The 23,428-nt window shown below is 40.9% G+C and overlaps 2 protein-coding genes across 3 annotated transcripts; one reads left to right on the top strand and one right to left on the bottom strand.

Moving 5' to 3' along the window:
- Positions 1 to 125: 125 nt before the first annotated feature.
- Positions 126 to 5,477, top strand: sult1st6 (sulfotransferase family 1, cytosolic sulfotransferase 6). Its single transcript, XM_034119228.1, has 7 exons — positions 126 to 573; positions 1,021 to 1,149; positions 1,500 to 1,597; positions 1,797 to 1,923; positions 3,790 to 3,884; positions 3,964 to 4,144; positions 4,788 to 5,477. The coding sequence occupies exons 1-7, from the start codon at positions 387 to 389 to the stop codon at positions 4,898 to 4,900; spliced, it is 930 nt and encodes a 309-aa protein (XP_033975119.1). The 5' UTR covers positions 126 to 386; the 3' UTR covers positions 4,901 to 5,477.
- Positions 5,473 to 16,664, bottom strand: atp2a1l (ATPase sarcoplasmic/endoplasmic reticulum Ca2+ transporting 1, like). 2 transcript variants are annotated; one of them, XM_034119226.1, is made up of 24 exons: positions 16,444 to 16,664; positions 15,485 to 15,502; positions 15,068 to 15,150; positions 13,761 to 13,865; positions 13,015 to 13,153; positions 12,275 to 12,355; positions 12,101 to 12,186; positions 11,717 to 12,014; positions 11,074 to 11,240; positions 10,898 to 10,986; positions 10,697 to 10,799; positions 10,379 to 10,510; positions 10,116 to 10,232; positions 9,796 to 10,014; positions 9,594 to 9,705; positions 8,562 to 8,785; positions 8,238 to 8,458; positions 7,950 to 8,152; positions 7,782 to 7,867; positions 7,298 to 7,431; positions 7,094 to 7,211; positions 6,857 to 6,974; positions 6,556 to 6,588; positions 5,473 to 5,791 (listed from the first exon to the last, which is right to left on the bottom strand). In XM_034119226.1, the coding sequence occupies exons 1-23, from the start codon at positions 16,559 to 16,561 to the stop codon at positions 6,566 to 6,568; spliced, it is 2,994 nt and encodes a 997-aa protein (XP_033975117.1). In that variant the 5' UTR covers positions 16,562 to 16,664; the 3' UTR covers positions 5,473 to 5,791; positions 6,556 to 6,565. The 2 variants fall into 2 exon arrangements, with proteins under 2 accessions (XP_033975117.1, XP_033975118.1); XM_034119227.1 differs by lacking the exon at positions 6,556 to 6,588.
- Between the last annotated feature and the right edge of the window lie 6,764 nt (positions 16,665 to 23,428).

Here is a 23,428-nt window from a genome sequence, read left to right on the forward strand (position 1 = left end):
CAAGAACCTGGTGCAAACACTCAGACAACCAGCTTACAAAAACAGAAAGAAAGAGTCACTGGAGCACTTAGGCCTCACCTCGGAGTTAAGGAGGGATTGTTTTCTGAACCTGTTTGAGAAAAAACAGTAAAATCCAGACGAGATCACACCAATTGGTTCCTTGCCAACAGATAAGGACACATGGCAGAGATGACGAAAGAGTGACCAGGACGTGTAAACAGTGATAATCAGGAAACGATTAGCAGAGAGCTGGCATGTGAATGTTTGACAAAGGACCAAAAACCACATAAGAGAGGAGCTACCTCAGGAGGAACCATCGTACAGAGCCTTTTCTGAAACATTTTGGTTTCTGGATTTTAGTTTCCTTTACTAACTAAACTGCAGTCATGCCGGGTGAGGAAAAGTTGTCGTACCATGAAGCCATTGAGAGGGCGAGCAGCTCTTTGTATCGCTTCCCTCTGCTCCCAGTCAGAGGGATTCCTCTCATGAACCATATCGCCAACAGCTGGGACACTATCTGGGCTTTCCGTCCTGACCCCTCAGACATCCTCATCGCCACCTACCCCAAAGCAGGTAGGCCACTCCAATTCAGGTCTAATTAAAGAAATCAGTTTGGATCAGGGTAATTTCTTTGTGTCATGTATTTCTTTTGAACGTTTTGTATTGTTATAAAGCGTTGTTATGAATAAAACTACACGACACCAGGCTATATGGATGTTAAATATTGCTCCTACAACAGCAAAACACCCATTGCCATTATAATGATCAATTTTAATATATAATAGTAAAATACTCATGAGTAACTCCACTTTGATACTTTTGTACTTTTGACCATTTCTCACAGTGTAGTTTTGCTACTTTGACCAAAGTAAATAATACTTCTTTCAGCTAACTAAACAGTTATTTAAGGAAAAGTACATAAGCTAGTAAGCTGGTATTTGACCCCAAACTGGTGCAATTTAATACAAGGAAAGTATCTTTGTATAAATCAGAGTTATTTTTGTGTTCCTGGCACATTAGGGACCACATGGACCCAGGAAATCGTTGACCTGCTTCTTCACAACGGAGATGCTGATGCCTGTAAACGAGCCCCAACACCGGCACGCAGCCCTTTCCTTGAGATTGTCTCCCCGCCACCAATCCCATCAGGTGTGAATTCATGTGGTTATGTTACTTTACAATTGAATGAAGTCCATCTTCAAGAGCACTTTGTTCCAGCAGCTAACGCTAAACTGCATTTATGACTTCCAAATACATCCTCAAACTAGGTCCTTCTGTGCCGTGTTACCAATCAATTCCAGGAGAAATGTCATATTAACCCATACAAATCTTTCTTGCCCCACTGGTAGGCTACTGTAGTCAAAACCTGCTTTATCTATGATTTAGCAAAGTTCATTCATGCTAAGAGTGGGACTCGCTCTCACAAACATAAGCATACAATTGAATTAATGAGTTTTTCTTTATATGCTCAAATCTTGTTCCCTGACCTTATGTTGAAGGTATTGATCTTATGAAGAACATGGATCCTCCAAGAATCATCAAGACACATCTGCCTTTTCAGTTGGTGCCTCCTGCATTTTGGGAAAACAAGTGCAAGGTAAGACTGTCAGACTATAAGTGCAAAGTCCTGCAGTGAATTGAATCGTCTTACATGGGACCATAAAGGTTGATATAAAGCATGACAATTGGGTGAGAGGTGAACAATACAATGCCATACAACTCTCCTTAGGTCACCTGATTTTCTGCATTGTTGTTGCAAATCCCTTTTTAAATGTTCCTGCTGATTGTGTTCAAAGACGATCTACGTGGCACGCAATGCCAAAGACAACATGGTGAGCTACTACCACTTTGACTGTATGAATAAGACCCAGCCTGAGCCCGGACCGTGGAAGGGATACATGTCCAAGTTCATGAGGGGAGAGTGTAAGTAGATTATGTCACATTCCTGTGGGTCAAGTCACATTTATTCAAACTGCTTGCTATGGTTTGCACAAAGCGTCCGTGAATTACCAACATTCTACAACATTAACCCACTCGAAGCCGTACAAATTTAAATATCAAATTGTTCTTCAATCCATGACGCCCTGTGAGAAACGTGGTATGCCTCAACCAACAACCACCATGACAGGATTAGCTGCATGTTAAAGGTAAAGCCAATCAGAAGAACATTTTTCCTCAGATCTAAAAAATAAATAAACTTCAACTCAAATAGCCCATGGACTATTGTGAACCTGCAGAGAATCATGACAGATTCAGCAAAAACCAAAAGTTATCAGTGGGAAATATTTGTATGAAGGTTATTGCAGTAAAAAATTAATCCAGCCGTTGTAAATATGAACAGGTTGTTAATAAATGGACTATGATCCAGGTTCCCTTCGGCCCTGTCCCAGAAGGTAAGTGGCCTCCCTGGCCCTAAAAAATGTAAACAGACTCAAAGCAACTACAAAGTTACAAACAAAGGCTGCAAAGAGACACAAAATAACTAAAACTCAAACAAAAATAGGCTGAACCACTAGTTTTTCATTTAATCGTTTATTTGAAGAGGGACAATGTACATTGGTGAACATTTAAAACAAATAATGCTTTAAAACGTAAACATGCCGGATTTTTAGCTTTGAGCTAATTTCCATCCGTAGTCCCTCACATACAACATTTAAGAACCTGACATTTGTAAACATAGCAAAAATAAATACATGATATGCAGAAAGAGCATGAGCAGCATATACAAGCATTAACCACATGGCAGTACAATGTAGCAGCTACGACATATAAAGTGCAAGAGATGATACAAGAGCTACCTAAAGTGCAAGAGGAAATTCCCCTGTATTAAAGTGCATCTAGCGGTGATTGCACGTTTGTTTGTTTCTGAACCATTCTTTTAGTTGACCTTTAAAACTGTTCAAAGTGGGACAATCCCGTAACTCAGTTGGGAGGCTATTCCACAAAGAGCTGCCCTTAATTGATAGAACATTTTGACCGAAAGTGGCCCGTCTACGGTGGACTTCACAGTCTCCTCTGGTTTCTGACCTAGTGCAGCGTCCAGTGTGTTTTTTGTGGATGAATTCCCCTAAGGGAGGGAGGGGGGGCCAGTCCATGTAAACATTTAAAAATAAAAACACATACTTTTAAAAGACTTAAAATTGTCAAAACTCAAGAAATTGTGTTTCTCAAGGATGGTACAGTGGTGGTATGAATAAGGCTTTCTGTCAAACACCTTGATAGCTCTCTTGTACAGCTGTTCTATGGGTTTCAGGTTTGTGGCACAAGCAAACGACCAGTTTGTAAAACAGTATTCAATGTGGGATAGAATCATACAGTGGAGGTATGACTTTGCAGCATTGACAGTTAAGAAAGGTCTAATTTGTTTAAAATTGTGCAAGTTGAATTGAATGGTATTGGATACTTTCTTAATATGTTTCTTAAAAGTCAAGTTCGAGTCCATTATGACTCCAAGATACTTGAAGTGGGGGACTAGTTCTATTTCTGCTCCGTTTAAAAACACATTGGATCCTTCGATTTTGACTGGTCGTTTACTGAACATCATGCATACTGTTTTTTTTGCATTTAACTGTAAGCAAATGTCTGTGTGCATTGCTTTTATGTAGGAGAGGCAGTGGGGCCTTTTGCAAATCTGTGCTTGGAGGCCCATTGTTAATCAGTTAATAGAACAACCTGGCAACCCAAAAGTCAATGACTTACAGATGATATACAGATAAGTACATAAAAAAACACCTTGCCTTTTACTGGCCTGTTACCATGAACAATGATTGATGCATTTTGTCTCTGCAGTGGCGTGGGGCTCGTGGTACGACCATGTGAAAGATTACTGGAAGGAGAGAGAGAACAGGAACATCCTGTACCTCTTCTATGAGAACATGAAAGAGGTACAGAGAACATAATGGACTCTGCAATACAAAGCATGCCATGATGTACAAACTCTTACCATCACGTTTGCTCTCCCAGAATCCTCGGCGTGAGGTGGAGCGCATCATGAAGTACCTGGACCTGTCGCTCTCGGATGAGGTCATCAGCCGGATTGTGGAGCTCACTTCTTTTGAGATAATGAAGGAGAACCCCATGGCCAACTACTCCTGCATCCCAACGCATATTTTTGATAACTCCGTCTCCCCCTTCATGAGAAAAGGTGCCTCAGTCAATCCAAAACCATATATTGATCATAATAATAATAAAGGTATGAGCAAGTCTGAACATGTAACACCTTTGAAGCCCCAGGTTTCAAAAGTGAAAGAGTGATCTGCATTGAGGGAATAATATATCATTTACACCTCTTCTCACGTCTGTTAACACACAGCGAGAAGGGCTGACAAAATACCACAAATACCTTATAATAATAATATTGTTTAAGCTGCTAATATTATTTAAAAAGAAAACACTACTCTTTTAATATTCTGTTCTCCCTGTACTTTCCTTAACTGTGTACAACACAGCAGCACCCCCTAGAGCATTATTCACTTTTTAATTTAATAAACAATGACCACTTTATGGTGAACAAAGCTGGATTTATTAATTGATTAAATATCTTTAGACGGGATATTAATATGAGAGTATTTTAGTTATTGTTTTTTTATCATGTATTATAGTAATTCTTAAAGTGTTGTCTTTGGGGATTGTTAGTGTGGGACATTTCCTCTGTTTTCTAATATTGTTTACACTAAACAACCAATTAACATAGTCGATAAGGAAAGATGCAGCACGTCTGTTCAACAATAAACGCCATTTGGGGGAATCATTTAAGAACACTTTTGTTTTCTCTTCTGCGTTTCCAGGTCAAGTGGGGGATTGGAGAAACCATTTCACACCCGAGCAATCAAAGATGTTTGCCGAAGATTATGACAAGAAGATGAAGGATGTCAATATACCATTTAGGACCCTCATCTAAAGGATGTTGGGTTTTATACCAAACTAATGCCGCCTTATAAACCAAAGAATGAAGCACTGATTCTGGGAAGACAGAAATACTGTCAGAAACTTTGACAGGAGCTCAAAACCAAACCAGCAGAGTAAAAATAAATAAGTTTCAGCTCAGGTGTTAATTGCTAGTGTTTAGATTAAGAGGAAAACCATTCAAAAGTATGTTTAAAGAATCAATAAAAATGTGCTCCATGATACAAGGACTTGAGTTTTTAATCATCACTTTATTGCAGCTTATCACGTAAACAATATATAAGACCAAAAGTGTTGTGACTGAGTGGACATGCCCATTTTATGACATGACACCTCCAACAGTCTGTTTGTATGGAGCCCGTAGCGAGCACTGGCAGCTGGAGGCATGTGCTTATTCTGCCCATATGAAGTCATTTTGCAACCCTACACCACACTGTACAAAGCCCAGCCAGAGAAGGGAGGCTGCACGAGACACGAGCAACAAAGACTAGAATAAAAGTAATGAGCTGGAAAGTCAATCATATGAAAATGGACAGAGGACACAAAAAAACAACAGCTGAGAATATCCAAGTTTAACAAAAAAATCACTTTTAATACATACTTTAATTTCGGAGAATAAAATCCTAAATATTTGAATACTTTATCGACAGGGACAGTTCCCGCCATTTTAATCAAATCTTCTTGCTTATATAGAGGCTATGTTTATGTAGATTTTCTTGACAAGTTTTCTTGTTTTTTTTCACAAGTTGTCCTGTGTTTTCTCCTCTCTCTTCTATTGGTTGGCTCACTATGGCTCCCCTCTTTGGTTTTGATCTTCCTCTCCAATTCTTTCTCTCCAACCATAAAGATCTTCTTCTTCTACATCTCTATTTTTTATTTTCTGTACCTGTTGAAGAGAAATAGGATATTTTAGAGAAGGACATGATTATGGGAAACATGATTTGGTTGACAATGGATACTGACACAAGGACACTTTTGACAAATATTTGCAGACAAACAAGACATCATGACATCACTAAGAGAACATGATGCTACCTATAAAATAACCTGTACCACGTCTCACTCAGATAGAAATCTAATGAAAGCAGCAAATTAAACTGGAGTAGTGATTTTGCACAAACAGCTTGATAATCCCATTTTAAAGTATTTTTATAATTAGGTTAGGTGCATTGCAATTTAAGCATAATAAAACAGTGTTTATTAATGTAATTGCTGTCATGCATTATCTGGTTATTATCCAGCCCTTGTTGATGAATACAACAAAGTAGATTTATTATTCTATGTTTATATAATGCTATGCTTTTTGTGGGACACCAACAATATCAAGCGTTTTTACAAAAGTGGTACCAAAACAGGCATTGGTCACACTCCTGCCTACAGACAGAAACGACCAACAGACAACAGCAACTCAGAGGTGATGAACGACTTCTGAGGATCTCCACATTCATTAGTCATCATGTCACCTTGTCAATTTGGGACAGATGTTGAATGCATTTAGTAGAAGGGAGAAGCCAGAGAACCCCATCAACAGGAGTGTGATAATATATAAAGCAGACACTGCTAAGGACGGATGGCATAATGACATACGGGACAAAACAGACGATACACCAACATGCACACAAACTACAGATTATTTGAGTTGTGGAATACCTTGATGTAGTTACACGCGGGGGGCGGGTGAGTCTGGATATCAATAAGGGATAAGTGAGTTAATGATGAGGGAAGGGTGGAATTAGGCAGATGAAAACAGACATTATCAAACATGATGAAGTGATAAAAGAGATGATAGTACGGGATGAAGAAGAATTAAGTTAAAATATTAATGAAAATGAATTTTAAAAAGATGATAGTATTAATATATTAAAATTATGTTTTTTTTTAAATAAAACAGAACTGTTATTTTAGGTACAAGTTAAAATATGTTAGAGTGAGAAAAAAAGGGACTACTTACAATCAATGTAGTTGCGGGCCACGAACTTCAGCACCTCATCAATGAGGATGACGGGGAACGAAAGCTTCAGGACCACCAACCACTGGTCGACGTTCAGATGGGTCAGATGGAAGACCATCTGGGGGGGGAAAAGAGTGGGGAGGAGTCAGAACTGATGGGAGACGACAGCGGAGAGCAACTACGACAAAAGGCACACGTCACAGAGGGCGATGTTTCCATATAAGACGGCTGACTTACGGGCATGGGGTCAACATAGATGATCACGAAGTGAAGGGACATGGAGAGGGCCATGGCCATCAGCAGCCAGATGTTGACCCATGGGGGCATGCGCAGCAGAGACTGGTTCTCAGACAAGCTTGAAAGAAGAACAAAGAAAAAGTTAATAAATGTTTACCTGGAGAAAAACCACACGAGTCATCATCTCTTGTGACTCAACATTACCTGTTGAGAGCGTTGGACATCTCAATGGTGACCAGCACAGACAGGGCCATGGTCATGGGAGCGCAATGCTCAAAGATCGAGCACTGGACTCCGGTGAAGTCCTCGTTCTCAGGGCAGCACTGCATGAAGTGGGACTGTACAGAGGAGAGGGGGGTTATTTAGTGACTGCTTGTAAGTGTGTTTGAAAGATAACTTCTTCTTAAGATACAGCCCTTTTCATACTGGATTACTTCTAAATGATTTGATGAAGAGGAAGTTAATTTCCATAGTGAATATTATGCTTTTAAAAGCCAAGCCATTGTATTATCAAAGCTGTTTATGAAGACAATGAAGACGTATTTTATAAAAATGATGAGATGAAAATATTAGAAGTTAAATTGTATATTGAAATTGTATATGTGTCTTTTTTTCAAGTTGTATGCTCGTTATGTAGGTTGATTATATAAGAAATATGTTTTAAAATAATTAAAGAATGGTAAATTACCAGCTGGTAGTAGGAGACACCGGGTCCCTCTGGGTCATAGATGAACCAGTAGGCAGCACCTCCAACAGTTGCCATTCCAACGTATCCTGTGAGGGAGACATGACGGAGTCAGTGTAGGCGGGGGTTTTTCAAACCGAGTACAAACATGGCGTCCAAAGTCCTACTTACCACCAATAACCATATATCTGAAGAACAACCATCCGGAGATCAGGGGCTCCTTGGCGGAACGTGGGGGCCTGCCCATGATGTCAAGGTCTGGGGGGTTGAAGCCCAGGGCGGTGGCGGGCAGACCGTCAGTGACCAGGTTGACCCACAGAAGCTGGACGGGGATAAGAGCCTCGGGCAGACCCAGGGCGGCAGTCAGGAAGATACTGAATGAAGAAAAGGATAGTAATCAGACAAATGGAGACAGAGAGAGAAGACTGAAGTGTGTCAATCAGAGCTTCAGCCACTCACCAGACGACCTCACCAACGTTGGAGGAGATGAGGTAGCGGATGAACTGCTTCATGTTGTTGTAGATGGCTCTGCCTTCCTCAACAGCAGCCACAATGGAAGAGAAGTTATCGTCAGCCAGGACCATCTCAGAGGCAGACTTGGCAACGGCAGTGCCAGAGCCCATGGCGATGCCGATCTCGGCCTTCTTCAGGGCAGGGGCATCATTCACACCATCACCGGTCTATGGAGGGAGGAAAGGACGCATGAGTTCAACTACTCTCAAACAAAACACATGTACGGACATAACAACCTGACACAAAGCCACCAACACACTGTGCTCTTACCATGGCAGTAATATCATCGAATCCTTGCAGGAACTCAACAATCTTGGACTTGTGGGATGGCTCCACACGGGCGAAGCAGGAAGCTCTCTTCACGGCCATGGTCTGTTCCTCCAGGGGCAGATCGTCAAACTCACGTCCGGTGTAGGCCTTTCCTTCAACATCCTCATCCTCGGTGAAGATGCCAATACGACGGCAGATAGCGATGGCGGTTCCCTTGTTGTCACCTGGAATATGGAGGAGGAGAGGTTTAGTGAAGTGAAATGAACGTTTCTAGGATTAGGGTTACAGTGTATTTTTGATCAAATTCAAAACCCACAATAACAACTTTATATTAAACTTTACACTTTGGTTTAATTTAGATTATACATTTTCCTTACTCAAAAAATCTTATATAAAATATATAATTCATTAATCATTGTTCTACAATAGAACACAAGGTTATAATAGGTTTGAATTTAGTTGTTTTTATATAATTAGTGATAGTATTTTATATAGTCGGCTATATCTCAATGTAGCTGCATATACATAGAAAATACAGTTTAGTTGTAAAAGTGTGTTGCAATGGCACCATCTACTGGAATGTCTAGTATGTTTAATTTTCACAACATTTTTTTAACCTAAATTCATGCTGTCTCCTATTTTCAATTCTAGTGACATATTTAAATTGAAATGAATTTGTATTTATTTTTGCCTTGTTTTTGTAGCACACAATATCATTGTTGTGGTCCTTCTCTTTTCCTGCATAATATGTATATCATGTTTTAAGTTAGTTCAAGTTTACTAACACTATTTTTCATTGGTTATTTATATCTTAGTTTCAGTTTGAATGTACTGTCAATGCTTAAGTTGGTTTATATCTTCCATATGTATACACTTATATTACAAAATAAACTGACTTGTTTTATGGCATCTGGTTAGATGCTAAGTGCATTTCGTGCAATGACAACAAAGATCTATCAAATCTAGTTTAATCTAAATCTAAAATGACGGCACATTTCTGAATTGATAATCCTTCCAGCCCATAATACTAACCAGTAATCATAATGACACGGATTCCAGCAGCTCTGCAGAGCTCGATGGAGCCGCAGACCTCCTTACGGGGGGGATCCAGCATACCCACAATACCAACAAAGGTCAGGTCAACCTGAGGAGAAAAGCGTGAGTTCAGTCAAAGTGTTCACATGTAGTCAAGGTTACATCCACACATCTCGTTATGGAGGCGCTGGGCTCTCACCTCGTAATCGGCGAACTTGGTGGCATCCTCGAGGTTCATCTCGTCCATCTTCAGGGGGGAGTCACGGGTGGCGAGGGCCAGGCAACGCAGGGTGTCACGCCCGGTTCCCCACTCCTTGATCACACCCAGCATCTTGTCCTTGATGGCGGCGGTCAGGGGCACGCGGGTAGCTCCAACACGCACGTATGTGCACCTGTCAATCACACCTTCTGGGGCGCCCTGTGGTAGAAAACAGCACGATTATCTCATGTTGAGTTGAATGCTTCACCACCAAAGTGCAGCTGTGTGATCAAAGGCTGTGAAAGAGACGAGCAACTTGCCTTCACGAACATCTTGGCTCCACCATCACCCTTAGTGGGAGTGCAGTACACGGACATGGACTTCCTGTCACGGGAGAACTCAAGAGTGACGTCCTTCTTCATGAGCTGCTTGACAACCTGTTGGATAAAAGTTTTTTTATTAGAAAGGCAGGTTGGTACAAAGTAATAGATTTGCGATGGTTGGATCAACCTGGTCACATCCAGCTACCGCTCATAAATGTGAATGTTCAACAACATGTAGCAAATGGAGGGAGGAAACTTACTGAGCAACAGGCGGTGGCTCTGTCAATTTTGGAAAGGTTCTTCACGTTGCTGTTGAAGACGTTCATCTTCTCCACCAGGCAGGACAGGGCGGTCTCAGTAGCCTCACCAATCTTCTCATAGATCTTCTTGGTCTGGAGAAATAAAGGGGGGATGCAGATTAATTATCTGTGGAAAGTCACAGGATTTCTGACATTTTCCTTATTTTTAAAAATAATTATTGTGTGTATTCTCTTGGGTGAGCCTTAATTTCCCTGCGGGGATCCAGAAAGGTCCATCTTATCTTATCTTAAGCACCCTGCATGACCTTATGACTTTACCTCGTTGTAGTCCAGAGAGGAGTCGTTGCACAGGGCGCAGATGGTTGCTATCTCAACAAGGCCGTCGTGTGTGCTGCAGTTGGTCTTTGCACCACCCTGGGAACTGAACAAAAGAGAAACAATTAGAAATAAGTGAGAGGCGGTTCAAGTGCACTTTTATGTATGCCTGATACTGGGTTTGAACAAGGAAAAACAACTTACACCTCGCCCTCGGGGGTGTACTTGGAGCCAGAGATATCGAAAGCATCAAGTTCAACATGGTCGCCATCAGCGTTCTTGATGATGAACATCTGTGGGCGGAGGACACCATTTTAATTGTAAGGCCAAACTGTCGCCAACAAAATCACCTTTCTGAGTGTGAACAGTGTGTCACCCACCTTGGTCACACACATCTGGTTGGTGGTGAGGGTGCCGGTTTTGTCGGAGCAGATGACGGAGGTGCAGCCAAGAGTCTCCACAGAGGGCAGGCTTCTGACGATGGCGTTCTTCTTGGCCATACGGCGGGTACCGAGAGCCAGGCAGGTGGTGATGACAGCGGGCAGACCTGAGAGACACATCAGGGGAAATGTGAAGCGGTGGAGGAACACAAACACTCTGTCTGCAGAGGTGGGAAAGGTACTCAGATCTTGTGCTTGAGTAAAAGTAGAAGTACCAGAGTGTAGGAATACTCTGTTACAAGTAAAAGTCCTGAAATTAAAATGTTGCTCAAGTAAAAGTAGAAAAAGTCAAATATACTTCAAGTACCAAAAGTACTCATTATGCAGATTGGCCCATTTCAGAATAATATATTTTATATGTTTTTGATAATAACCTAAAAGTGTCATCAAAGCTGGTAAAGTTGCAGCTAGTTTGAATAACTGTGTAGCTTGTGAATGTTACGTGTTAAGTGGTGATGCAGTGGAGCTTAAAGTACATTATTTAAGTACCTCAAAATTGATCCTAAGTATAGTACTTGACTAAATCTACTTTACACTACTGTCTGTCTGTCACTTTCTGCTGTTATTGGCATGCTCTCCTTACCCTCAGGGATGGCAGCCACGGCCAGAGCCACAGCGATCTTGAAGTAGTAGACAGCTCCACGGATCCATGAGCCACCGTGGACGGGGTCGTTGAAGTGGCCGATGTTGATAGCCCACACAGCAACGCAGATCAGGGAGATGACCTTGGACAGCTGCTCGCCGAACTCGTCCAGCTTGGCCTGCAGGGGAGTCTTCTCCTGCTCAGTGGCAGCCATCTGGTCACGGATCTTACCGATCTCAGTGGAGACTCCGGTGGCGACAGCAATGCCGATGGCCTTGCCAGAAGCGATGTTAGTGCCCTACAGAGGAGAGAGGTACAGGTATAGGTAAGGATAAAGGCTAAACACTGAAACACAGAATACATGGATGTTGGTAAATCACTTACAGAGAAAAGCATGTTCTTCTTGTCCTGGTTGACGGCCCTCATGTCGGGAACAGCCTCAGTGTGCTTGATCACACTGACGGACTCACCTGAGAGGGGAAAACACAACATTTAATCAAAACTGACAAAAGAGTTTGGACAGAAAAAACACATATTTAAGGTTTCTTGAAAGCTTACCAGTGAGGATGGACTGGTCAACACGCAGGCAGGTGGACTTGATGGAAACAAGCCTGATGTCAGCGGGGACTTTGTCACCAACTGTTGGGAATAACAGAGAAATCGTCAGTAAAACGTATTGAAATAAATGATTCATAAAATCATTTTTTACATTTAACATAAAATGATTGCAACTATTTTCACTTGCACCTCCATAACCTTCGAATGACACAAATATTTAAAATTAGGATTGAAGTTTCTTTAAATTAAGTAACTTTTTTGTGCTTAATTCATGACATTTTATAATGAGATTTAAACTAAACTGAATGAAAGGCCCATTGAGAATAACTCACACATGGTGGAGGAGGAGGGGGGGGGGGGGGGGGGGCAACAGGTGTACACTGACAAATGAACAGAAGTGTGCAATGGCAGCTAGGGTAGAAGAGGTGTGGCAGGTGCTAGTGGGGGTATTTATACTCAGGATTTCCTTCAGTCAGCATGTTTTAACAGCAGTGCTACTCACATTTCCTTAAAAAGACACGCAGCTTTGCTATCAGATACATATATCCTGAATATTTGTGTCCGTCTTCCTTTCCCTTAACAGAAATGTAAGCAACACCCTGAAGCTGAGTGGTGTCTTTAACTGTGTCATTGAAATGAAACGGTGAAGACTCTTGGACACAACAGGGATTTGATCACAGATCTGTTCATTTACAGATCAGGTTGTACTTTTAAAAATGATAAATCTTGGCATTTCTTACCGCAGACTTCAACGATGTCACCAGGGACAATTTGTCTGGCCTTGATCGGCTGCACAGTCTTTCTGTCAGCACGGTAAACCTTGCCCATCTCAGGCTCGTACTCCTTGAGAGCATCGATGGCGTCTTCAGCGTTACGCTCCTGGGACACACACAGACAGAATAAACAGTCATTAAAAAGTCACAACAAAACAGGGGGTTCAGATTGATAAAGAAGTATACCATTTTGAGAAAGACTAACAGTTATAAAAAAAAAACATTTTTATCCTTGAACGTCCTCTAGCAGGATTTGAGTCAATACATTGATACACAACATCCTGATGACGAATGAGTATGTAATATGGATGATCTTAAGTTACGATAAATATTAGGTATTTTTCCCCCCCAAACATACCAGTTATTGTGTGGACAGTGGTGCCCGGATCTATGTAAAATATGTAATAAATAACAACTGGGCCCAGAGATAATATTTGGATGGATGTCATTTCGTAGCTGATTCGAAGAGCATGACTTGCATAAAGTGAATCATCTAACACCTGTCTGCTGGTTACATCATATCTATCTTCTAAAATTAAAATTAGAGTCTACTTATGTTCTTTACAAAATATTTACTCTATGTTGTAACATTAACTTGAGAGCAACTAGTCCAGTTGAGCAACTGATCCTGGGTATAAGGCACAGCAGTAACTGGAGCCTGTGTACTTTCTGTCACCATCTTATTGCTCAACGTGCCGGGCCTCGTCACTGACCTGCCATACTCCAACAATGGCGTTAGCGATAAGGATAAGAAGGATGACGAAGGGTTCCACGAAGGCGGTGACGGTCTCTTCACCTTCCTCAAACCAGGCCAGCACCTGAGGTCAGAACATAAAGAAGAAATCAGTGTTGGTGTGAGCACACAAGTGGAGACAACAGTGAAAGTGGGCCAAACCGCTCCTGAGAACCAATGTGCAAATATGTCCAAATCTGTATATAATGTACTTTAAATGAACAATTACTAGTGTTTAAACATTTGGATTGGGCCTGAATTAGAATAGTCTTCCAGCTTTGAAATATTCTCTAAAATGTGTTGAATCTGAATAAGAAGGGGATACATTTGAAGGGATTGTGGAGGCTCTCTGTGGGCATTAAACACGTGTATGCATTTAGCATGTTTCACAGTAGTTTGTAATAACATGCAACAATGTGAAAAAAAGGTGTGATGATTTAAAGGCGTAATTATTCAGGCCTTGTCAGTTCCCATCTTTACAAGTGTTAATGCCTGTTATTTTTATATTAGTACGTCATAATATAATTACATAATGGTCCCTAATTTGATCTCAGTGTCCCGTTACTCCTTCTGACTTCAACCCTCTCTCTGTGGAGGCCCTCCGTTCCGTGTTTCAGGCTTGACCTTTCCCGAAGGATTCAGTTTCTCTCCTCAGCTTGGGGCTTTCTTAAAATAAACCCCAACCCCCTCAGCCCCCCTATACTTCCCTGACCCCGATCTCTCACTGGCTCCTCAATATTCGCCTTCTAAGGCCATCATGACAGCTGCTCGAAGGGGTGAAAGCTGGGTATAGGAATTAATACACCTCCTACAAGCTTGCAATCTGTCTCCCTCCTCTCAAGTTGTCATCCTCAAAAATAAATGGAGGGGTGGAGGGGGTTAAGGAGTTATCAGGACAGAGTGTCCAGACATTAATGATCAACTGCTGCATGCTTTTTTACTACTGTAAGAGTAAGTGTGGTGGGTTTTAAAGTGAAATGCATTTTAATGACCTGTTTTTAAGATGGCTATCAAAAAAATGTATTGTGCCAAAAATGTAATTGTGACATTCAGAAGAGTTTATTCTTCTAAATATAAATTGTAAAAGTGTGCACCTGTTCTTTAGTAGATAAAAGTAAAGTGTCTGATCCCACGTGGTGTCAGTGTCTGGTGGAATGTGTTGCTACTATCATGTCGACTACAAATCCTACTGCTGTTACTTGTGTTTAAAAGGAACATGACAGGAATAGCCAGAGTTTAGAATTACTGACCTGATTAAAAAAGAACTACTAACACTTGTTCACTTACAAAAGAGATGCAGGCAGCCAGCAGCAGGATCCTGACGAGCAAGTCCTCAAACTGCTCACTGATCAGCTCCCAGATGCTCTTACCTGAGCGAGACAGAAGGGGGAATAAGGAGAATATAAGTCAAGGGATAATGATCACAGAATGAATGATATTACTGGATGTGAACATGTATTTGGGTCCAAAGGGAAGAGTTTAGAGTATATCATGTATGGGGGAAATCCAGTTTTCAGATATGTGTTGGTAGTTGTATGTCATTAGCATGTAGGCATCACACAATCAAATTTCTGCCTGAATGTATTACTTTTACAACCCTTTTGAGAGCATTAATGATGGTCTTCATATCTGGGTTGAATTAGGTGTCTGTAGGCTCTTGTTCGGATTCAAGAACATTGTAAATGTGGCTGGATAGACACTTACCCTCCTCAGCGGGCAGCTCTGGAGATGGACACCAAGGTGAAGGAAGAGAAAGAGAAGGAAAAAAAGGATGTTGAGTTAAAACGAATAATATTATAGAAGAAACATGGCGTTCATCAAATAACAATCTCAGAAAAAGTTAAACTTCGTTGTAGAAAATGATAAATGTTACCTTTAAGATATTCGGTTTCTCACATTCTCTAACTTCCATCTTTTACAACAAAAATGTACTGGCTTTACACTATAAGTGCTGTATGATCAAAAAGATCCATTGGACTGTATCAGCTTTGACTGACCTAGACCAGACACTGCAGTGCCTCTAACTTTATAAATTCCTTAATTCTAAGAAAAAATAAACATTACATCAAATGGCAGCTGAATAAAATGTTCCAAGATTACAGAAACATTGCTGTAAAATCAAAAATGCTTTAGAGGTAATCACATATGACAGTATTCGCTGTCTAACTTGCCATTCCACTGGGTATTGATTAGCAATCATATTAAGGATCATTTAGGAAGTAAGCCATCTAGGGACCTCCTATTTATCCCCGGCCTAAAATTATCCATCTCTCCTGTTAACGCCTGCCCCATATATCACCCAGGAAGCTTCTTGAGCCATCACCTGTCTCTCTCGCTCTACAGCCATCTTCTTTGGCCATCTTTAAATAGCTCTTCAAAGCCCTCAAAGTCTTTGCTTCTCAATGTCCCTGCATTTCTACCAGCTGTTGCAAATCCTTTCTAAAAAGGCATCTCATGCAAAATCTCAGCCCAACTCAACTAGTATCTCCACTTACTCACATCTCCACAAACTATCCAAGCAAATGTACTTTGTGAAATATTAAAAATGCAAAAAACATTCATTTTTCTTTAACTGTGAAGTGAGAAGTTTCTCTATGTGGCCTAATTGCCAAATATTAACTTTCAGAAGGCTTCCAACCCCTCCCCAATGCCCGCAGTCTCACCATTAAAGCCATATTTTTCCAGGTTCCTCTTGAACTGGTCGGGAGTGAGCCCAGATTCTTCATTGACCCCGAAGTAGGTCAGGCATTCTGCCGGAACCTTTGCGTGTGCGTTCTCCATCCTTTCAGAGTAGACGTTCAATGTTCACCCTTGTTCCACCACCCTCACCTAGAAGCTGGCACACTCCTATTCAGGAGTTCTGATCCGACAGAGAGAGCGAACGTCTGCATACTTTTTCATGGTTTTATACCACCAAGGGGCTCAGGATTGGTGGACACCCCCCTGACACACGCCCCCAAAATTCCAGCATGGGAAGGCATGGTGGGTGCGAGGGTGGGGGGGGGGGCGGGGGGGGTTTGAGGTGGGGCAATGGGAAGGTGAGATGGTGGACTTGGACAGGAACTGAAGACAAGGCTTGGATTTGGAAAGGGGGGGGTGGGGGGTAATGCAGGAGAGTGGTGGTGAAGGGAGGGAGGGGGGATGCACCAAGGATGAAAATGAGATCTGTTTTTGGAACATGCATGGTCAGTGGAATAAGACGAAGGGAGAAGGTGAGAGAGTGAGACAGGAGATCATCCAGAGGGGAGGAGAAGGGGAGAGGGGGGGGGCATTGAGTGACAGCTCAACTGGTTTCTGCTGAGGAAGGTGGCCGAGCCGCGGAGAGAGGAGGACGCTAGTGAGAGATTGAAGAAGTGGAAGAATCATTTAGTACAATAATTAGTTGGCACTTTTGCTTTTGAGAGTGTGAGTCATGCATGTCTGCCAATTGACACATAAAGTTCAAAGGTCATATCAGATACAAAAACTGCATCAGCTCCTCTGGTCAACACATGCACATGTAGGCTCTGCAGACCCACGCATAATAACAGAACTGATAATAAGCCCAGTTAAATAAGACGTGGGAATGATCAGGAAAAGTGAGTGTGTAGTGGAGGAATGATGAGTATGGGACAGGAATGCCGAGAGGAGAGCCAGAGTGTCACACTATCACACTGCAGAGCAAAAGCCCCGGCTGCAGATACAGAAGGATCAAGTTTTATTCCTCTTTTTATGAGGAAAGGAAGGCAGCGGGGAGATATAGAGCGGCTTAGGTAGATGCACGACAGATGATCCGGGACACACATTTCTATTGAGTGAGGCACAATGGCCTCTTGTGGTGGATTCACAGCATTGTAACAGTTATTGGGAAATAAGAATACACATGATTAAACATAGAAACTCATATGTGACTATTCATATACCTGGGTTCATTAGCTTAACTTTGCCTGTTCCAGTTACATCTCATTTAGTGTCAATTCAGCTTTAACCCTATTGTTTGGCCCAATCTCTGTTGATTTACAATTAGTTTAAACAGCAGTAAACAGCAGTAAATGTACCGCGGGTGGTGCAGACAGGAATTCAAGTTGCTGTTGCTAATCAATACACTGACAGGTGTTCCTGTAAGAGCAGCAGTGGTCACTGCTCACCACCTTGGACAGCTACAGGCCACATTTTTGCTTCAATCTATTTATTCCCGTGTTACGTTGTTGTGCAGCGTCACAGTGCCAGCCAGAACCCAACAACTATTTCATCTTACTGTGAAATAGGCTTTACCCCTAAAAAAAGGCACTTATTGGCATTAATGGCATAAAATGTCACATTCTCCTAAAGTTTATTTTTGGCCAAGTTGTTCCAGAAAAGTGTTAACAGCTGTCAGGGTTGTACTGTATGACTGTGATTGATTTAACTGTGTCGTGTTTCATTTGAATGCCACTGTCACTCAAAGTGGGGCAATCAAGCAAATTGTTCTCGGGGAAAAGAAAACATATATTTGGGAACTTCTCAGAGGCCTTTGAGATACAGTGTGTTCACCTATAGATGTAGAAAAATATGACTATTAAAAAGTTATAATTAGGTGTGTCTTTTAGCCCGATTGAAAATGTACATTGAATAGTAATAGCGTGACATTTGGCTAATAATATAAGTATTAAAGATTGTGTTTGAGCATCATAATAACAATATGGCTGCTCTTTAAGTGTTTGCTAAGTTCTCAATCACACTTTGACACTACACTTCCTTTTATAGCAAACAAATGCTGCTGACACTTTTATTATCTAACTTTGTATTCAATTAATTATTCATTTTTTAACAGTCCTCAGTTCAAGTGAGGATTGTTCTTGTGACCAAAGACTCACATCATGGTGTTAACAACCATTGTGTGACCTTTAGGATTTCTCACTAACTAATACAGATGAAGATTGCCCTCTCAATGATATACTTAATTTGAAAGATATATTCTTACGATTTGATATGTAATCATCAGATTTACAATGCTTTTCATTGAGGTTGTTCTTATAAGCTAACATGATTTGTAAAGTATTGTTGGCTTGTGTATGTTTCATACAGTAATAATTGCTGTATGGATATTGATACAGTGAAGGGAAAACACTGCAGCAAAGTGGATATGTCTATTAATGGAGGATTTAACTCTTGTGGTACAGCTGAAGGGCCGCCTCTTTGATTATGGAAATGCAAATAAAACAAATGAAAACATATGTAAACAAATGTTTTTCAAGATATAATCAGCTTTACATTGTATTTTAAGTTCTACATTTGTAGAAGCAGATCTACATTACTAAAAAAAAAGAATACATTTACAGTATATACATGTATTATTAGCCTATTGAAAACACAAACATGAGCTTCTGCTGCCCCTTCACTGACAGTTTCTAAAATAGGGAGCTGTTTTTGTGGCAGCTTTCATGTTTCCAATCAGCTGCTGGTGTGGAGGCAATTCCTTTCCCGAAATGTACAGAAAATAACTGTCCATGATGTATTTACAATATGCATTTAGTTCACTGCACGTTTTAAATGCTAGCACAGTATCGCTTGATAAAGTACTAAACGTACCTCTTCTTTGTAAAGCTGTACAATATGTGCATGAAAAATGTATTGCAAAGTCAATTTAATTAGAAAAATCATGATTGCTATACACAACTATAAAGTTGCAAAACACAATATAAAATGGGAAAATTGCCTCTAGTGAGAATTGGGGCTATTAAACACTAAAAACACTCAACATGTCATATTTTAGTTTTAAAATGTATGGGCACTGTAAACCTTCATATCTAAATTACTGACGGGATCTTGTTATTTTATTATGTCTCATTATCAAATGTATTCCTTTGTCTTCATGTCCAATTGCCTGTTTCAAATAACTAACTAAAAAACATGTGTTTTTTTTAGGATTCAAGTAACTTTTGAAGATTATTTTGTGTATTTGTGTGTAATAATTTCCTATGATTTCACTGAAATTCAGTGTGTGTGTGTGTGTGTGTGTTTGTGTGTGTGTGTGTGTGTGTGTGTGTGTGTTTGTGTGTGTGTAAGCCTAACTGGAAGTCAATTAAACTAAAACTAAACCCTAACTTCAATCGGTGACCCATATCAATCTGACATTAGCTTTATGTCCTATGGAATATTTTGTTCCAGACATGTCGCTAAAACATTTTATCCCATTTTGTTCTGCCAGTGTTCCCATCTCTGTTTCACGCAGTCGTTCGCAGGCCTCAGCTGTTGTGCAGCCGTTCTGACCTCTGAGATTTGGGGGTCGGCCTGTCAGTGTCTCCCTCAGGGCAGAGCAGTGACATTTAACTCAATATCCCAGAAGGATAAGGTTTCCCCCGCCGTCCCCTCCATCTTCCGCCAGTCTATTGCTGAAGTGTCAGTAGCCTGTGGGTGCGGGGACTACTACAGCGTAACTCCCGCGAGTTGGGACACCCGTCACTTCGTCCTCCCCACCGTGGCGCTAACATGCCACGCCCTCGTGCCAGGCTCAGGGATCACCATGTGCCGCCTTAACCCATCGAGGCCTCCCTCCTCCACTTGTGAACACTATACATGTTCCAAGTTCGAATCAAGTGTTAAGTACTGCGGCCGTGCAGCTGCAGCACGCTGATCTTATGCAACTAAGTCTGTCTCTGCTGACTTGCACGGCACATGTGAAGTGAGAGGGACACGGCCACATTTATCACTTAAAGACACGGGGTCGGGAAAGACTGACATATTTCCTAAAGAAGGTTATTGTCATTAATGGCACGTTCTCAGGTTGCACGTTGGATGGTGTCCAGTTGGTCTACAACATCATCCATTTGTAAAAGGAAGTGTATAATAATGTAGAGATTCATTTGCTGGTACTGCTTACTACTTTGTCAGCCAATAAGTGTAATTATAGTAGCATATTAATTTAAACTAGTAGGCCAAGGCCAAACTCACTGTCTTATCTGGGAGTGTTAACAAAAGGGAACATATTTGTAAATTTCCCCTTGGACTAGCTCACTCACTCAACCTTCCACCAAGTTTCAGGAAAAACTAACAGACAAACAAACAAAACTATAAAACATAACCTTCTGTAAGGTAACAACACTGTCCAACTGAAATGCGTTGAGACTGCATCAGAATAATCTTTTCGGCACTTTCATCCATAAACTGTAGGTTTTATTCAAATCTGCAGCTTTTATGCACACATACATAAATTAGGCTACCGAAAGAATCACTGACCATGAAGTCAAATAACATGTGTTTTTTTTTTACAGTGAGGACATCATTAGTACTGTGCAATAAGGCGATGGATAAAGGAGCTACACTGTCAGTGTTAGCGGGGTACTTGTTACAACATTAGCTAATAGTAATAATAGAAGTGGCAGCTGAGTCTCTGAATCCAGAATTCCTCAGCAGATATAAATAGAGCAGGTGACACTGTGCTGCTGGGCATGGCACCACGACAGCTTTGCGGCTTTTTATTTCACAATGCTGAACCTTTAGCTCAGGCTCGTAAGTCTCACTTTTAACTATTGGGGTAAAAAAATACGACTGGATGTTAGAGGGCGCATTCGACTCCACGGTGTCGTCAGGATCCATGTGGTACATCGGGCTTGAGAGTTGCTGGATGTTCACACCATTCCTCACACTTAGGGGTGTACTACATAAGCCCCAGGGGAGCCGATAGGAAAGTGAGCCAGTTGATCAAAAGTGGCTTTCATTCTCCTGATGGCTCATCAGTACCTTGGCCGGTTCAGCATTTTCATAATGTGGTTAATTCACTGGCAGAGACTTTTTATTGGAAAACTCAAAGCCTGGAGAATAGAACGTCAAGCCTCTCGTTAGCTTCACTGGCTGAGATAAAATCATTCTTACAGCTGCCTCGAGTCACTCAATGTACATTTCATTATGATATGAGTTTTATCCTATATAATAGTTACTAAAATCTGCTTGCAATTCATAGTTTGATGTTCTAAGGTGGTGGTAACATGTTACACATATTTTGTCACTTTGAGCATATTTTTTAGTAAGTTCTACTTGAAGCAGTTTTAATGCTCTAGACTTTTACTCTTTTTACTCAAAAACCTTTCAAGAGAATACTTCCTCTTGCTACTCAACATTTATTTATTAAATTACGTTGATGGAGTCATTACAGTTTTATCCTTGCTACATTAACCCAACTGTCCAATCTGGAGAGTATGGGACATTTTAGTTTTTTTTTGTAGATACCTATTTACTGTCACTTGTATAATCATTTAGATGACATATTTTACTTCTATTGTAGTCCTTGCTTAAACGTGTTTTTATTAAGTATCCTTTCTTCACCTCTGATGAAATGATCAAGCCCTCAGCTCTCAAGTTGGCTTACAATAAATTCACTGGTACAGTTCCATTGATTACAACGTTCCCAATTTTACAAGGGAACAAATAGTACACCGTAGTACCGTTCAACATGCAAGTATGTTTCAAAAACAGCAGGCTGCACAGATTTTTTAAATGCCTGTACATGAACAACATCCTTCTGGAGTTCCATAATAGCCGTCATAAATTAAACATCCTAGTATTTCAGCCCAGCATTGCTGGATGCAACAGTATGTACAGTATTTAGTATCACCTGAAAGATGAACTCTTGGACATATACATCTTCAATGTCTTGTCTATTTTGAGTACTCATATCTAACCAAGACACTCTTTGGGGGTTCACTGCTCACACACTCAAAACAGTAGACCTACACAGGGACGAAACTAGGACACGTCTGAATCGTAAAACTGACCATCACAAACATTTGAAACATAATCTGAAAGAAGCGCGCAGAGAATCTAAAACCACATAACTAGTGACACATTGTGATGTACAAGGGTGATTGCAGGTCTAATGTCCCAATATAAATGTAGAGGATTGTACTCCAAGAGGAAAAGGAGAAAGTGTGAAACAAGGGTTTATGTCAGAAGCACCGTTGTGGCCCAGATATTTAGGCCTCAAACATCTTGTCTGTACATAGAGGTTTGGAAAGGGTAAAAATTGTTCTTGCAACATGGTAGAAATAAACGGTTCAAGGACGCTTAAAGAATGTGTTTTCTGGTTGACATACAGTGACCCTACTATACTAGATAATTTATTTGCAGTTAAAGCTTCCGTTTAAAATACATCGTATTCAACCGCCCTGTATCCTTCACCTTTCACCTCATTGTTCCTGTAAAAGGAAGCTAAATGATAGACAGGGCGTCTTAAAGAAGGGTGTTGATGACAGCAAGACGAATGAATGCAAAGAGCCGGAGAAATGCCGAAGAAAGAAACAGGATCCTGTTTTGATAAATATAGAATGAGCAAGATAAAAGGGAGAAGAACTACTAGAACTGAACAACACACATATTTAGTCAATACAAATGTATAAATTGTGTGTTTATGTACAAAATGTTGCAGCAACTGCCGATACCATATGTATTTCTGTTGGTATACAACCAGCTCTTACAAAATGTTAACCTTCCCTTGGGAACATGTAAAGCACTGAGCATTTTATTAACCAACGCTGACGGTGGTTGTTAGTTCTGTGGTCTGCCTGGAGGACCCAAACGTAGCTCAACAGCACCCCCGTGTGGACAACAGCTGAACATACAGAATATTGTGGCCTGATTAGACCTCCTGCCCATAGCAGAGCAGTCAGCTGATGGCCACCAAGGAAACATTTT

This window comes from Trematomus bernacchii, unplaced genomic scaffold (genome assembly GCF_902827165.1).
Source record: "Trematomus bernacchii unplaced genomic scaffold, fTreBer1.1, whole genome shotgun sequence".
In the NCBI taxonomy this organism is placed as follows: Eukaryota; Metazoa; Chordata; class Actinopteri; order Perciformes; family Nototheniidae; genus Trematomus; species Trematomus bernacchii.